We start from the raw sequence: 14,958 nt of genomic DNA on the forward strand, positions 1-14,958 counted from the left end.
GGCGACACCCCGTCCGAAAATACGTAACGACGATAATTATAAATCTAAACCAACGTCAACGTACGTTTCGATCCTACAATTATAAATCTAAACCGTAGAAATATATATATCAGCGACCTATCTGTGAACCTGTCCCTTTCACATTTGACGGCTGAGATGTGAAATTTGGAAAATTGAACGATAATGATAAAGCTTGTAAGATATAAACTTCATGTCTAGCTTGATTAGGATGGCCAAGACGGAAGCTGACAACTTAAACCGGTGCGGAGGCGGCGACGGCTGAAGTGCTTCAGCCGATATGGATTCCTCCGCGGATCACAGCGATCATAAGAGATCCGAAGGCGATCAATCTACCGACTACGCTCCCTACCCCACGTTAACTGCCGAGGACGTTGCGCTCCCTCCGCCGCCCTACGTTGCCTCCGGCCATCGCGATGCCGCCTCCATGCCGGCGAATTATAATCCCTATGTCACCTCTTCTCCCGCTAGCAAGAGTATGCGTACCTTTGATCTCCTTGCACGAGCCTCTGTTTTTTTTTTTGGGATCCCCTTTGTCTGGCTTTTTCCTTGCTTTATCCACGCTGTTTAACTTATTTAGGGCTGGTTTTAAATGATAAAATTTTGATTCTTGGGAGATGAATAGGTACGGCGGATACGGTGCGGGAAGCTCTAGGGAAATTGGGGAAGAAGGTCAGCGAAGCAGCGAAGAAGACAGAGGGACTCGCGGGGGATGTTTGGCAGCACTGTGAGTGTATTATCTATCTTGATTGTGTATAACAGATGCGTTTTTATGGTTTTGTTGTGCACTTCTTCTTCTGCCTTTGATTTTTGCTACTTGAGGTTGTAGCGAAGATTCGATCTTAGTTTTGCAACAAAAAAATTAATTTTTTTGGGTTAAGAGGAGGCCTATAAAGGCATTTGTTTGCAAACTTCTACTGGATAGAATTGACTCCTTGGGTTATTAGATTAAATTCAAGGTTGGGTTATAAATTAAGGATTGCTAATGTAGTTTTTTTTTTAACGGCACTTATTAGAGTTAATCAAAAAGTTGTTTATTTTGTATGAGTAAACATAGTGTGGTCATACAGATGTGTTCAAGACTAAGGCAGGTTTCACAAATTGTCAAGCCTTATATTTATTCTGAACAGCATATTAGCAACGGGAAATATGCGGTTCTGAATAAAAATAAGATGGAATTGGAATTTACTTGTCTAATAAAGTTTTTCTTATTGTTTCAAATTTAGCAAGATGTAGTTGACTCAAATCTTTTTCAATGACAACTATTGGCATCTCTCGAGATGCCTCTGACCCCCTACTTTGTCATCAGAGTCAGTTCATCTTTTAGCTGTAGTATCACCAATAGAGTTGTAAATAAGTCAAGCCGAGCCAAGCTTTGAAGTGTTCAAGCTTATTTGATAAGGTAACTAAACTAAGCCAAATATAAAATGAACTAAGCATTTGAAATGATTGTTCAAGCTTGACTTGGTTTATTTTTTATGAGCTTAAGCTTAGTTCAAGCTTGGCCTAAGTTTGGTTCGTTGAGCTGTTATCGAGCTCTTAATTTAAGCTTGTTTGATTGTTTGAAACTTTTACATTTTAAGCTTGTTTGGTCAGTTATTGAATTTGATAATACAAAATTATTTCTTCATTTTAAAACTTTCTTTGTTTATTTAGCAGGTTGATAAAAGTTTTATTGATGAATATGGTTCACAAATATTGTTTACGAATGCGGTTCATGAAGGCTATTCACGAATGTTGTTCACGAACATTAATGAGCTGCACATGTGTTGAAGCTTGTTTGTTTAGTTTAATGAGTTGTTCAAGCTTGTTCATTTAATTGATCTTGTGTGCATTGAACGAACATAAACAAGCTCCTACCAAGTCGAACAACAAGCTTGTTCACGACCGTTCGGTTCATTTACAGCTCTAATCACCAAGCAGTGACATAACTAGGAAATTATTCGAATGAGATCATTAATTTAATGATGACTGGGTTTAATGGCGGCAGGGAGTGTTGCCAATGTAGAACTTGAACAAGGGCGACTCCTAGTAAACTTCTAAGATGCATGAGTAGAAATGTATGAGCACATTGATGCGGGAGAAATGTGAGCAGCTCATTAGTGTTTACTTCTTATAAATAGATTAAATATGTACTCTCAATACATGAGGGGTTTTGGTGGAATTGTTTGAGCCTCCAAAAGAATACTATATTGAGTGCGCTTGGTGCGGAGCAATTCCACAATAGGTGACCATTCGAGAAGCTTCTTTCTTGGAGTCAGATTTTACTATGTGATAAAACCGTGAGACCATTAGTATTGGATGCTAGCTAAAGCAAAGAATAACTTAATGTTGTCAGTACATGATGTGTTACAATTAAAATTAAGGGCAAAATTCTGATATGAATTAGTTAGGATTGGATGGTAATTAAGGATAATGATAGTCTTGAAAAGGTTATGATTTTTGAGAAAATAATTGTTAGAGACTCACAATGACACAACAAGTTTGGAGGGTGAGGAAAGAAAGGCGATGGGGCAAGAGAGTGCAATCAATGATGATGTGTAAGAGATGAAAGATAAGCATTATTTTGTATCGCGATGAGATTTGGCGGAGTTGTTGACACTCTAGTGGACCAGGAACAAATAGAGAATGACAACAATGATGATGGATGGAGCAATTTGTTAAATATATAACATATTTTTGAAAATAATCCAATATATATATATATATATATATAGAGAGAGAGAGAGAGAGAGAGAGAGGATGATATCCTACATACCTTACGTCGCACACCACATGCACACCTAAAAAAAATTTCGGTTTGAAATTTTTTTTGTACTTAATACTATAACTCAACTCCTAAACTCTGAAGACAAAACCTTAAATGACATACCCAAAAGCTAAAAAATAATAAACAAAAAAAAAATGGAAAACATGCTGTCGTGGACAAAGTCCACAGCATAGTAAAGTCGTGTGTGTATATTTGCATAGATGCTTGTTTTTTTGAAAAATTAAAAATATTAAGAAATGGAAAATAAAAATTGGAAAAGTGGACTTCTTTTGTAACCATCCAATGCCCAAATTCATGATTTTCCCAATGGTAGATCATTGCTTGTATTTCATTTCCATAAGGTTTGAGATTCACATATATGCACACAGTCTTTAGTTTACACATTTGATTTACCACTTAAGCTTGGAAGTGGAGTTGGATAATCCCATATTTACCTCATGTTGCATGACTTCCATTGCTCTTAAAATGACGACTAAACTTTGAATAAAAAGGTTGAAGGGGATGTGATCTCAATGGTGACATAGAAAATATTTATTTTTTAATGTGGAGAGAGATACCTAACAATGATCAAAACCACAATTTTTGTCACATTGATGCACAAAATGAATATGATGGTGTAATCAATGTGCCAGAACCCAGAACTCACATCATAACAAAGTCATCTTCCATCTAACAATAATGTTTTTTTCTATGTTAAAAGCATTTCATTACAAAATTTCCTATTGCTGGTGTATTTCAATCTTAATAGAATGAAATAAATAGGAATTTCTCCATTGTCATCAATATAAGACGTGAACCTATATTTTTTTTACCAACATCAACTTCTATACTATTATATTTATCAATTATAATATTTTTATTATTTTACATGCTTTTGCATACCAATTATTCTGAATAAAATAGATTTTTAGAAAATATTTATATAATTTTTTTATTTGGACGTGATTCCACCGATTCAAAATTTACCAAAATGTTTCTTGTATACATGATTCTTTGCATAGAAACCATTTTGGAGAAGAAACTGAGTCTTTAGAAGAGGTCAACTCCAATTATGATTCGATAATCATATGCATGATCCTTCACATAAGAAACATCTTAGTTCGTTTCTTATTCCCATCTTTGCGACCTTCTCGTGGGTATGTGTCATATGATGATTGTGGGTTGAAGTAGGCTTAGTATGAATTGATGCTTTGACTTAATTTTAGCTTCCTGATATGATAAGATCAAAGTACACACAAATCTTAAATTATTTTTGTATATGACTTCTTAGAGTTCCTATCATTCATATCCTTTATGCATAGTTGAAATATGAGTTAGTAACATTTTTCTGCATTTACTTTGCCTATGTTCTTTTCTCTGTATTTCTGTTGTTTCTGTTGCCTAGATGGTTTGTGGAGTAGCCTTTATTAGATCATGTTTGAACAATAATGATGCATTTGTTTTTCTTACTTCAGTGAAGACAGGCCCTAGTGTTGCTGATGCAGCTATGGGAAGGATTGGTCAGATATCCAAAGTCATAGCTGAAGGAGGTTATGAAAAAGTTTTCCAACAATCTTTTGAAATTCTTCCAGAAGAAAAACTAAAGACTACATATGCTTGCTACTTGTCGACATCAGCTGGTCCTGTCATGGGTGTTCTATATCTCTCAACTGCTAAACTTGCATTCTGTAGTGACAATCCACTCTCATATAAAGTTGGAGATAAAACTGAATGGAGCTATTATAAGGTACCTTGATCTTCTTCATAGATCCAGAAGGCAGAATCTTAGTTTTTCTTTCCATGGAAATAACAATATTGCTCCTTTATTTTAATCAACAAATTTCATCAATAAGCCAATTTTACTTTCATGTTGATGCGATGATAAAAGGGGACCCACTAAGTGCGGGTCAAACGACGAACGTAGCAGCCAACGTGGAGGTCAAAGTCAAGGAAGTCAACGCCAAAGGGCCAGACGCTGAGTAGCCAAACTTGTTGGATCGGGCATGTATTACTCGATTGGCGAAGGGCCGATCCAAGAGAAGCGCTCGTTCAGCCAAGACCATCAGACGATCGTCACAAAGCAGAGGAGCATGCGTATGACCGAAGCGTTAGTCTGGTCGGGCTAAAACAAACTATTGAGACCTGTCGCCACGGAAAAGCAACCAAGTCCAGCCGAGCGGAGGAATACTCAGCTGAGCGGCTATCCCGCTCGGCCGACTGACATATCCTTCGGGGAGAGAGCACCGTTGACACAAGATTGTAAGGAACTAGGGCGCTAAACACGTGAAAGCACAGCGGAAAACATCTAGTTCCTCCAGAAGATCCATACGAAAGAAAACCATATACTAAGTCTTACATGAGAAGATTATACCTTTGATGTGTGCCCTTCGCAATCCAGGCAACAACCTTTCTTTGGATGCAGATCTCAGTGCAATCAAGTGTCCGCGCCTCTACGGTATCCACACGAACATGTTCCATTCTTCTCACGAACTCTCGATCTGGAGATGATCCAACTTTGTGGTGCTAGCCACACAAGGTGATTCGGCCATGAGGAAGGATCGGCCAAGAGGAAGAAGAGGAGGAAGGAGAAGAAGACAAAAAATGAACTTTTTTACAATCAATGGCCAAAATTCCTCCTGTTGTACTCCCATGGAATACCAAAAGTCCATTTGGCTCTTGATCCTCCTTTTGCCTCTTGATCTTCTTCATGAATTGACTCTTAGTTATCTTTCATGAAGAGTCTTTTGGTCAAGTCAAAATTGACCTTCCCTCTTCCCTCTTGGTCAAGTCAAAATTGACCTTTCCTCTTCCTTGGTGAATTCAAGTTCACCCAATGAGTCTGACTCATTGAACCTTATCAATCCCAATTGACTCCATGGATATCAATCCAAATTGACTCCATGAATCTAATTCAAATTAGACTCAATCCAATAATTGGATCCAATTGAGTCTAACTCAATGAGTCTAATTCGGATTAAATTTCTCTTTGTTTTCCTCTTAATAGGTTGGATTATTATATTGGATTAACCATTAACCTAATAAGTCTAATCATCTCATAATTGGCTCTTAGGGCTATTACTAACAATCTCCCACTAGCACTAGTGTCAATCATTACAAAGATGACATCAACACTTTAGATTAACCCATTAATCTTAAGATCCTCAGTATTTTAATCAAACTAAAATATCTATCTCCAAACCAACATGTTCTTTGTGTGTGACCCAATAGACTCTCGTAACATTGACAATGTATCCAAATCAACATTTTAGATACATAAACAATGAGTGACATAGCAATGCATCATTGCTATCCAAGTGACGAGAAAGTCGAGATCCCCGTGGCTATTATCTTGTATGACTCAGTCCCTCTATCCTTGACATCTAGATTGATCAATGAAGCATAGACCGTGTCATCCTCTTATCAATCTTTGTGTTTCTTGATCTCTAAGTAGACACACTCAAAACAAATAAGCTCAATATCTCATATGGACTCATTTGAGCATGTCCATGCATTCTTGTGTCCTACTAATCAAGGAGTCCACAGATATTGCTTCCGTCATATGGAAGGGATAGATCCCATCTACATCACTCACATCCCTCCGCGTAACTCATTGCATACCTAGTGATCGATTTTATAGTTCACCCTGTTACAGACGACGTTTGATGATACCAAAGTACACCACTCCTTATATAGGGTATCGTAGTGACTTCAGGTTTAAAGACTATTCATACCAATAGTTATATGAGAATGTTTATGACACTCATATAACGATTCATGAAACATTCTCATGGGAGTTAATTCAGTACATATTCTCTAATATATACCCATGTGTCAATCTGATATCTCATATCCATGACTTGTGAGATTAAGTCATCCGTTGACCTACATACTAGTTTCAGCACATTAATATTGTTCTTGTATATTAATGTTTGACTAGGAATAATTAAAACTAGCGTTCTATATATCTACAATATCCCACTATCAATTCAGTCAATTGATATGTTGTAGACTAGAACCTACTACCCTAGGACATTATTATATTTATTCATTCGACATTGAACTGAAATAAATATAATAACCATAACCTTTGCCTTTTAATGAAATAACGAAATATGATACAAAATGTCCTAAGTCAATCAACTCTTGATTGCCTCTTAGGGCTTACACTAACATTCTCCGTATGCCACTAGTGTCAATCACTAAAATATCTAATATTCATTGACCTAGTGTGTCTATCATGCTTCCTCGGTGCCAAAGCCTTGGTCAAAGGATCCGTAATGTTAGCATTGTTCAGTTCTCTACCATTTAAGTAAAATGCATACCCTAACAGTGATCTAGAATCGTCCTTGTCAATTTGGAAGTTTGCACCACTATAACCCTTTACAACAACCACTGTAACCCTTTACAGCAAGCTCTTTATCGCCTCCAAAGATCAACAAATAATCTTGAGTTTTTCTTAAGTACTTAAAAATTTTCTTGACTGTTGTCCAGTGACCTTCAACTGGATCTGACTGGTATCTGCTCATCATGCTTAATGCATACGAGACATCTAAGCGAGTACAAAGCATGACGTATATGATAGATCCTATAGCAAATGCATAAGGAATCTGATCCATGCGGTCCCTTGCTTCCTTAGAAGGACATTGAGTCTTCGAAAGACTCGCACCATGTGACTTTGGCAGGAATCTCTTCTTGGAATCCCGCATGACAAAACGTTTAAGTACCTTGTTAATATATATACTTTGACTTAAACCAAGCAATCTCTTAGATCCATCTCCATAGATCTTGATGCCTAAAATGTAGGCTGCTTCACCTAAGTCCTTCATTGAGAAATAATTTCCAAACCAAGTCGTCACTAACTGAAGAGTAGAGATATCATTTCTAATGAGAAGTATATCATCAACATACAATATGAGAAAGATGACTGTGCTCCCACTAACCTTCTTGTAGACACAAGGTTCATCTTCATTCTTGATGAAACCAAACGTTTTGATCGCATCATCAAATCGAAGATTCCAACTTATAGAAGCTTGCTTTAATTCATAAATGGATCTTTGCAACTTACAAACCTTTCCAGCATGCTTTGGATTTACAAAACTCTCAGGTCATGTCATGTACACATCCTCAAGTAGATTTCCGTTAAGAAATGCAGTTTTGACATCTATCTGCCAGATCTCATAATCATAGTAAGCAGCAAAGCAAGCATGATCTGAATGAATTTTAGCATTGCAACTAGTGAAAATGTTTCATCATAGTCTATACTATGAATCTGCTTGAATCCTTTAGCCACCAATCTACCTTTATAGGTATGCACATGCCCATCCATGTCAGTCTTCACCTTGAAGACCCACTTACACCCAATAGGTTTGATCCCTTTAGGTAGATCAACCAAAGTCTATACTTGGTTAGTGTACATGGATTCCATTTTGAATCTCATGACGTCTAGTCATTTCTCAGAATCTGGGCCTGTGCAACTTCCTGATAAGATGTAGGCTCATTGAGACCAACTAGCACTACATCACCATTGTCAGACAAGAGAAAAAAATATCTCTCAGGTTGACGACGGGTCTTATCAGATCTGCGTAGAGCTTGTGCTACTTGAACAAGTTGTTGCTCCACAACTTCTTGTGGTGTAACAACATCTTGTGGTTCCTGTTCAGTTTCTATCAAGGTGTCAGTTCTAGTTTGTGCATCTTGAATTTCTTCAAGATCGATTTTACTCCCACTAGTTTTTCTAGAAACAAATTCCCTTTTTAGAAAGATAGCAGTTTTGGCAACAAACACCTTGCCTTGTGTGAGATTATAAAAGTAGTATCCCTTTATTTCCTTGGGATATCCTACAAAATAACACTTGTCTGATTTGGGTCCTAGTTTATCTAAGACTTGTTGTCGAACGTATGTCTCACAACCCCAAATTTTCATGAAAGACATCTTGGGGCTCTTCCCGGTCCATATCGTATATGATGTCTTTATGACAACCTTAGATGGAATGCGGTTAAGTGTGAAAGCGACCGTTTCTAGAGCATGTCCTCAGAAGGAAGTAGGAAGATCTGTATGACTCATCATCGATCGTACCATATCTAATAAAGTACGATTTCTCTTTTCTGATACACCATTCCATTGTGGTGTTCTAGGTGGAATGAGTTGAGATATAATCCCACACTTAAGGAGATGCCCATGAAACTCTCGGTTAAGGTATTCCCCACCTCGATCTGATCAAAGCATCTTATTACTCTTACCAAGTTGGTTTTGTACTTCATTCTTGAATTCTTTGAACTTTTTCAAATGATTCTGACTTGTGTCTCATCAGATACACGTAGTCGTACCTACTGAAATCATCAGTAAAAGTAATGAAGTAATGGTAGCCTCCTCTAGCTGCTATTCTGAAAGGGCAACATACATCTATATGTATAAGTCCTAACAAGTCATTTGCTCTTTTGCTATGTCCACTAAATGAAGTCTTTGTCATCTTGCCTTGAAGACAAGATTCACATGCCTCATATGATTCAAAATCAAATAAGCCCAAAAGTCCATCCTTATGGAGTTAGGATATGCGACTCTCATTTATGTGACCCAAGTGACAATGTCAGAGATATGTTTGGTATTTATGTTATAAATTGGGTTATCAAAGTCTAGAATATAGAGTTCATTCACAAGATATGCACTACAATAGAACATTTCATTGAAATAAACAGAACAACATTTGTCCTTTATTACAAATGAAAAACCTTTCTTGTCTAAACAAGAAACAGATATAATGTTCTTAGTTAAAGAAGGCACATAACAACATTCTTCAAGTTGTAAAATAAATTCAGTGGGCAAAGATAAGGAATATCTACCTACAGCTATAGCAGTAACTCTTGCGCCATTGCCTACTTGTATGTCAATTTCGCCCTTTGTCAATGATTTACTATTTCTCAGCCTCTACACATTAGTACAAATGTGAGATGCACATCCGGTATCTAATACTCATGAAGAAGAAATAGATAGATTGACTTCTATAACATATATACCTGTGGCAGAATACTCACTTCTCTTCCTTTTCAGTTCCTCTAGGTACACCTTGCAGTTCCTCTTCCAATGTCCGGCCTCACCACAGTGGAAGTAGGTTCTTTCCTTAACAACTCTACCTTTGGGTTTCAATGCATGAGTCTTGCCCTTGTCTTTAGCTTGGGTCCTACCCTTACCTTTGAGCTTCCATTTGCCTTTGTCCTTTTGCATCATCAAAATGATGCTAGGCTTTGCCTTCTCAAGGTTGAGTTCAGCAGTTTTCAACATGCTCAACATCTCAGGCAATGACTTGTCAATTTCATTCATATTGTAATTCATGACAAACTGACTGTAGCTCTCAGGCAATGATTGCAGAATAAGATCAGTGGCCAATTCTTGGCCTAGTGGGAATCCCAACCTTTATAGATTCTCCACATACCCGATTATTTTGAGCACATAAGGCCCTACGAGACTTCCTTCTTGCATTCTGCACTGAAACAGTGCCTTAAAGATCTCAAATCTCTCATACCTTACTTGTCCTTGATATAGTTGTCTAAGATGTTCAATCATATCATAAGCATCCATGTTCTCACGTTGCTTCTGAAGCTCAGAGTTCATGGTGACGAGCATAAGGCATGATACATCTAATGTATCATCTTGATGCTTCTTATAAGTATCTCTATCAGCTCTAGTGGCAGTAGTGGGGGTGCTTCAAGAATGGGATGCTCTAGAACGTACAGTTTTCTTTCTTGCTTGAGAGCTATTCTCAAGTTTCTGTAACAATTCAGGAAGTTAGCTCCATTGAGCTTGTCCTTATTAAGGACAGATCATAGAGAGAGTGTATTCAACGTACTAGACGACATGGTGATCTACAACATCAAAATGCAGAAAAAGTATCATACTCATATCATTTAATTAGGGCTTTAATTAAATGATTCTCCCACTGGATTCTAAAGCTTGGTAGAAGCAAGTCTCTACTAGCTGTAAATCCAACCGCGATGGCATTCATGTGGGACAAGATCCATATTATACCTCATCTTGAGTTAGCTTTGGCTAATTGCCCAAGACTTGTATAAATTAGGTTGGCAATGTGTACCATTTGGACAAGATCTATATTATACCTCATATTGAGTTAGCTTTGGCTAATCGTCCAAGATTTAGTACAACTTAGGTAGACAACGTTTACCAATTACATCCTATGTAACTAATGTATCTTTAGGTGAACAAGACTATTTGTTCGTTTGCCCATCTTATGAAATCCATATTATAATTCATCTTGAGTTAGCTTTGGCTAATCGCCCATGACTAGTATAATTTGAATTACATCGCACGGTTATGCTTCTAAGTTCTCAATCTAATTGAGGTAGTTAAGTCACAACCAAAGTCCAATAGTCGGACATCACAATTGTCCTGTCACACTCTACCAAGATAAAACGAGTCACTTTGTTTTGACAAACTTGACTAAAAATGATCGAGGTAGTAGTGAGTACCAAGCTTTGGTAGACATATAAGTAAAAGGACCTAATTATGGTGCAAAATGAAACGTGACATGGTTATGACCTCTTAATCTACGATCCTCTTAAGCCAATGAGAAGATCGAAAAGTCAACCTAGGGCTAAGCATCTTTTCCAAGTACCTCCTTGGTCGTCGTGTGTTGTTGTCCTTTTTCCTTTTTCTCACTGTCGTCCAGTAGATTAATTATTCTCTAATTTGTACATTACAAAACCTAAAGAAACCTCGAGTTACATTCGAAGGTAGAGTCTAAATTTACAACAAGAGTGATAAAAGATAAAGGCATGACATGTAGGTCGTATTATAAATTACAATATACACACACATCCAATTACATTGGGGTTAAAGGTCATAACCATGCACCATGTCATATAACATTCATAATATTTCTATGATATAAAATTTACAATGATTTTTACAAAGACTTATGAGTCACAACGCCATGGCAGTCCCGTTAGTCGGTTAGGGGCAGCGCCCCCAAAGTAAAATTATTTTGTATACTCATTTTATGAGTTGCTGCTATACCCGAGACCCTAAGCCTTAAAACCGACTTTGTTTTGTTCCCAACAAGACACCATTGGCCGAGACCTTGCTTGTCACAGTACCAATTATGTTTCGTTCCCAACAAAATAATTTTGGCCAAGACTCATAATCTGGTCGAGATTCTCAATTATGACCGAAACTCATAATTTGTAGATCATAGTAAACATATCATACAGTTTTATATCACATATAAAATTCTAACAACTTAGTATATCCCTTCGTAAGTGACTCTGATACCATTGTAAGGAATTAGAGCGCTAAACACGCGAAAGCGCAGCAGAAAACATCTAGTTCCTCTAGAAGATCCATGCGAAAGAAAACCATATACTAAGTCTTACATGAGAGGATTATACTTTTGATGCGTGCCCTTCGCAATCCCGGCAGCAACCTTTCTTTAGATGCAGATCTCAGCACGATCAAGTGTCCATGCCTCTATGGTATCCACACGAACATGTTCCGTTCGTCTCACGAACTCTCGATCTGAAGAAGAACAAACTTTGTGGGTGCTAGCCACACAAGGTGATTTGGCCATGAGGAAGAAGAGGAGGAAGGCGAAGAAGACAAAAAAATGAACTTTTTTACAATCAATGGCCAAAATTCCTCCTTTTGTACTCCCATGGAATACCAAAAGTCCATTTGGCTCTTGATCTCCCTTTTGCCTCTTGATCTTCTTCATGAATTGACTCTTAGTCATCTTTCATGAAGAGTCTTTTGTTCAAGTCAAAATTGACCTTTCCTCTTCCCTTTTGGTCAAGTCAAAATTGACCTTTCCTCTTCCTTAGTAAATTTAAGTTCACCCAATGAGCCTAACTCATTGAACCTTATCAATCCCAATTGATTCCATGGACATCAATCCAAATTGACTCCATGAATCTAATTCAAATTAGACTCAATATAATAATTGGATCCAATTGAGTCTAACTCAATGAGTCTAATTTGGATTAAACTTCTCTTTGTTTTCCTCTTAATAGGTTGGATTATTATATTGGATTAATCATTAACCCAATAACCCAATAAGCCTAATGATCTCATAATTGGCTCTTAGGGCTATTATTAACAAAGACATGGTCAACGGACGGATCGTACGATGAAATTGCCTTGTCAGGAATAACATGCCTTGTTAAGTATGGTGTCAGAGATACTTTTTTGACATATCCTTTCATAGGACAAATTGGAGAACGTGTTCATGATCAATTGGAAAACGTGCTCACGTCTTGAGAGAAGTGCGCACGTCACACACCAGGACACTATATAAAGGGGGTCCATACACCGGCGGAGGTACGCATTATTCACTATTAACGCCTAGGACTGTAAACAAGCCGAGCCGAGCCGAGCTTTGGGGTGTTCAAGCTTGTTTGATAAGGTAACCAAGCTGAGCCGAGTCGAACTTAAAATGAACCAAGATTTTGAAATGAGTGTTCAAGCTTGGCTTGGTTTAATTTTTAATGAGTTTGAATTTGTTTGAAGCTTGGCTTGAGTTTGGTTCATTTAGATGTTATCAAGCTCTCAATTCGAGCTTGGTTTGAGCTTGGTTTGTTTAGATGTTATCAAGCTTTCAATTCAAACTTGTTTGATTGTTTGAAAATTTTATTTGTTTGATTGATTATTGAGCTTGATAATTTAAATTTATTTATTTATTTATTTTATTGCTTATTTAACATATTGAAAAGAGTTTTATTAATGAATATGGTTCATGAACGTTGTCCACGAACGTTGTCCACGAACGTTAACGAGCTGAATACATGTGTTCAAGCTTGTTTATTTAATTAATCTTATGTATATTGAACGAACATAAACAAGCTCTTACCAAGCCGAACATCATGCTTGTTCATGAACGCTTGGTTCATTTACAACCCTATTCACGCCTGTGTCTGCTGTTGCTCCACCTTTTTCTTCTTTTCGGTGACTGACTTGAACGTTGGAGGGTCAACGCTTGGACCCCTTCTTTGGCCCGGCATTGACGTTTCTTTTGTTGCAGAGTGGAGCGGAGTCTACATCCGGTCAACGTAGCAGTCATATCCCCAACTTGTCATCTCCATGATTTTCGGACAGGATCACATGTGTTGTGGGGTCTTAGTCCAGGCCACAAAACAACCACACAAACACATGACACTAGATTTAGACATGACTCCTCTTGGGCGGATGAATCAGTTCAGTGGGTTGGGTTGGCAAAGCAAGAGAGCAGACTAGGCAACAAAATTAGTAGACTACTAGAATTTAAGAACTTTCGTGACTGGGAATAGCGGGCAAAGTATTTCTTGGTGTGTCTGGTAATTCACTTGTATGAATTATCACGGTGATTGAGGAAGTTTTAACTGCTTAAAAATTATGTTTAGATCTTAGGGTTGGTTCATGACACAGCCATAATTCACTTGTGATCATTCACTTGTGAGTCTCAGTTACCATGAATCTGTTGAATTTTTTTTTCCGAATATTTGTTGTGACAATAAAATGCTTATGAGTTGAAATTAATAATTGTTTTATAAAGAGTTTGTAGAAAGAAAGAGCATGTTTTAAGAGATCTAGATACTTCTCATTATGCATTTTGTAGCTTATTTTTTGAAATTGCTAGGGAAACCAAATACGAGTTTCACCCTGTCATTATCAAAATGCTGATTTTTCCCCTCATTTGGAAAATACCAATACAGGTAGCAGTTCCTGTTCATCAGCTAAGATCAATTAATCCTGTTACAAGCACAGCAAATGCAGGTGAAAAATATATCCAGGTCGTGTCGATCGACAACCATGAGTTCTGGTTCATGGGCTTTGTCAACTATGACAGTGCTGTTAAAAATCTACTACAAGCAGCGCAAGGTGCCCGTTAACCAAATTTGCTGGTGTTTATGGTATTAGAGTTGCTCCTTGAATGATTTGTATGGTTTGAATAAAAATTGTACAGGCACTCGGTTTTTTCAGTTACTCTTGCTTGAGAGTATTTGTATCCATCGTCCGGGATTCTTTTTTATATTATTTTATTTCATTCATCAGCGAGCTATAATGAAAATGATTAATCTGGGATTTAGTGAAATCGATCTCCTACAGCTTCTTGCCACACAAGGAGTCACGGTTAACCTAAAGAAGAGAAGAACGTCATTGGCCAATAACAACCAACCCAAAACAAAGAAATGGAGTGTCACCTTCCTGTT

General features: G+C 37.4%; 1 protein-coding gene across 1 annotated transcript; it reads left to right on the plus strand.

Moving 5' to 3' along the window:
• The first annotated feature begins 232 nt into the window (after positions 1-232).
• LOC122038015 (GEM-like protein 1) lies at positions 233-14,796 on the plus strand. Its single transcript, XM_042597553.1, has 4 exons — positions 233-494; positions 644-745; positions 4,243-4,514; positions 14,461-14,796. Exons 1-4 carry the CDS (start codon positions 299-301, stop codon positions 14,635-14,637), a joined length of 747 nt encoding a protein of 248 aa, XP_042453487.1. The 5' UTR covers positions 233-298; the 3' UTR covers positions 14,638-14,796.
• The last annotated feature ends 162 nt before the right edge of the window (positions 14,797-14,958 follow it).

The sequence above is a fragment of the Zingiber officinale genome, chromosome 1A (assembly GCF_018446385.1).
Source record: "Zingiber officinale cultivar Zhangliang chromosome 1A, Zo_v1.1, whole genome shotgun sequence".
NCBI classification, from domain to species: domain Eukaryota; kingdom Viridiplantae; phylum Streptophyta; class Magnoliopsida; order Zingiberales; family Zingiberaceae; genus Zingiber; species Zingiber officinale.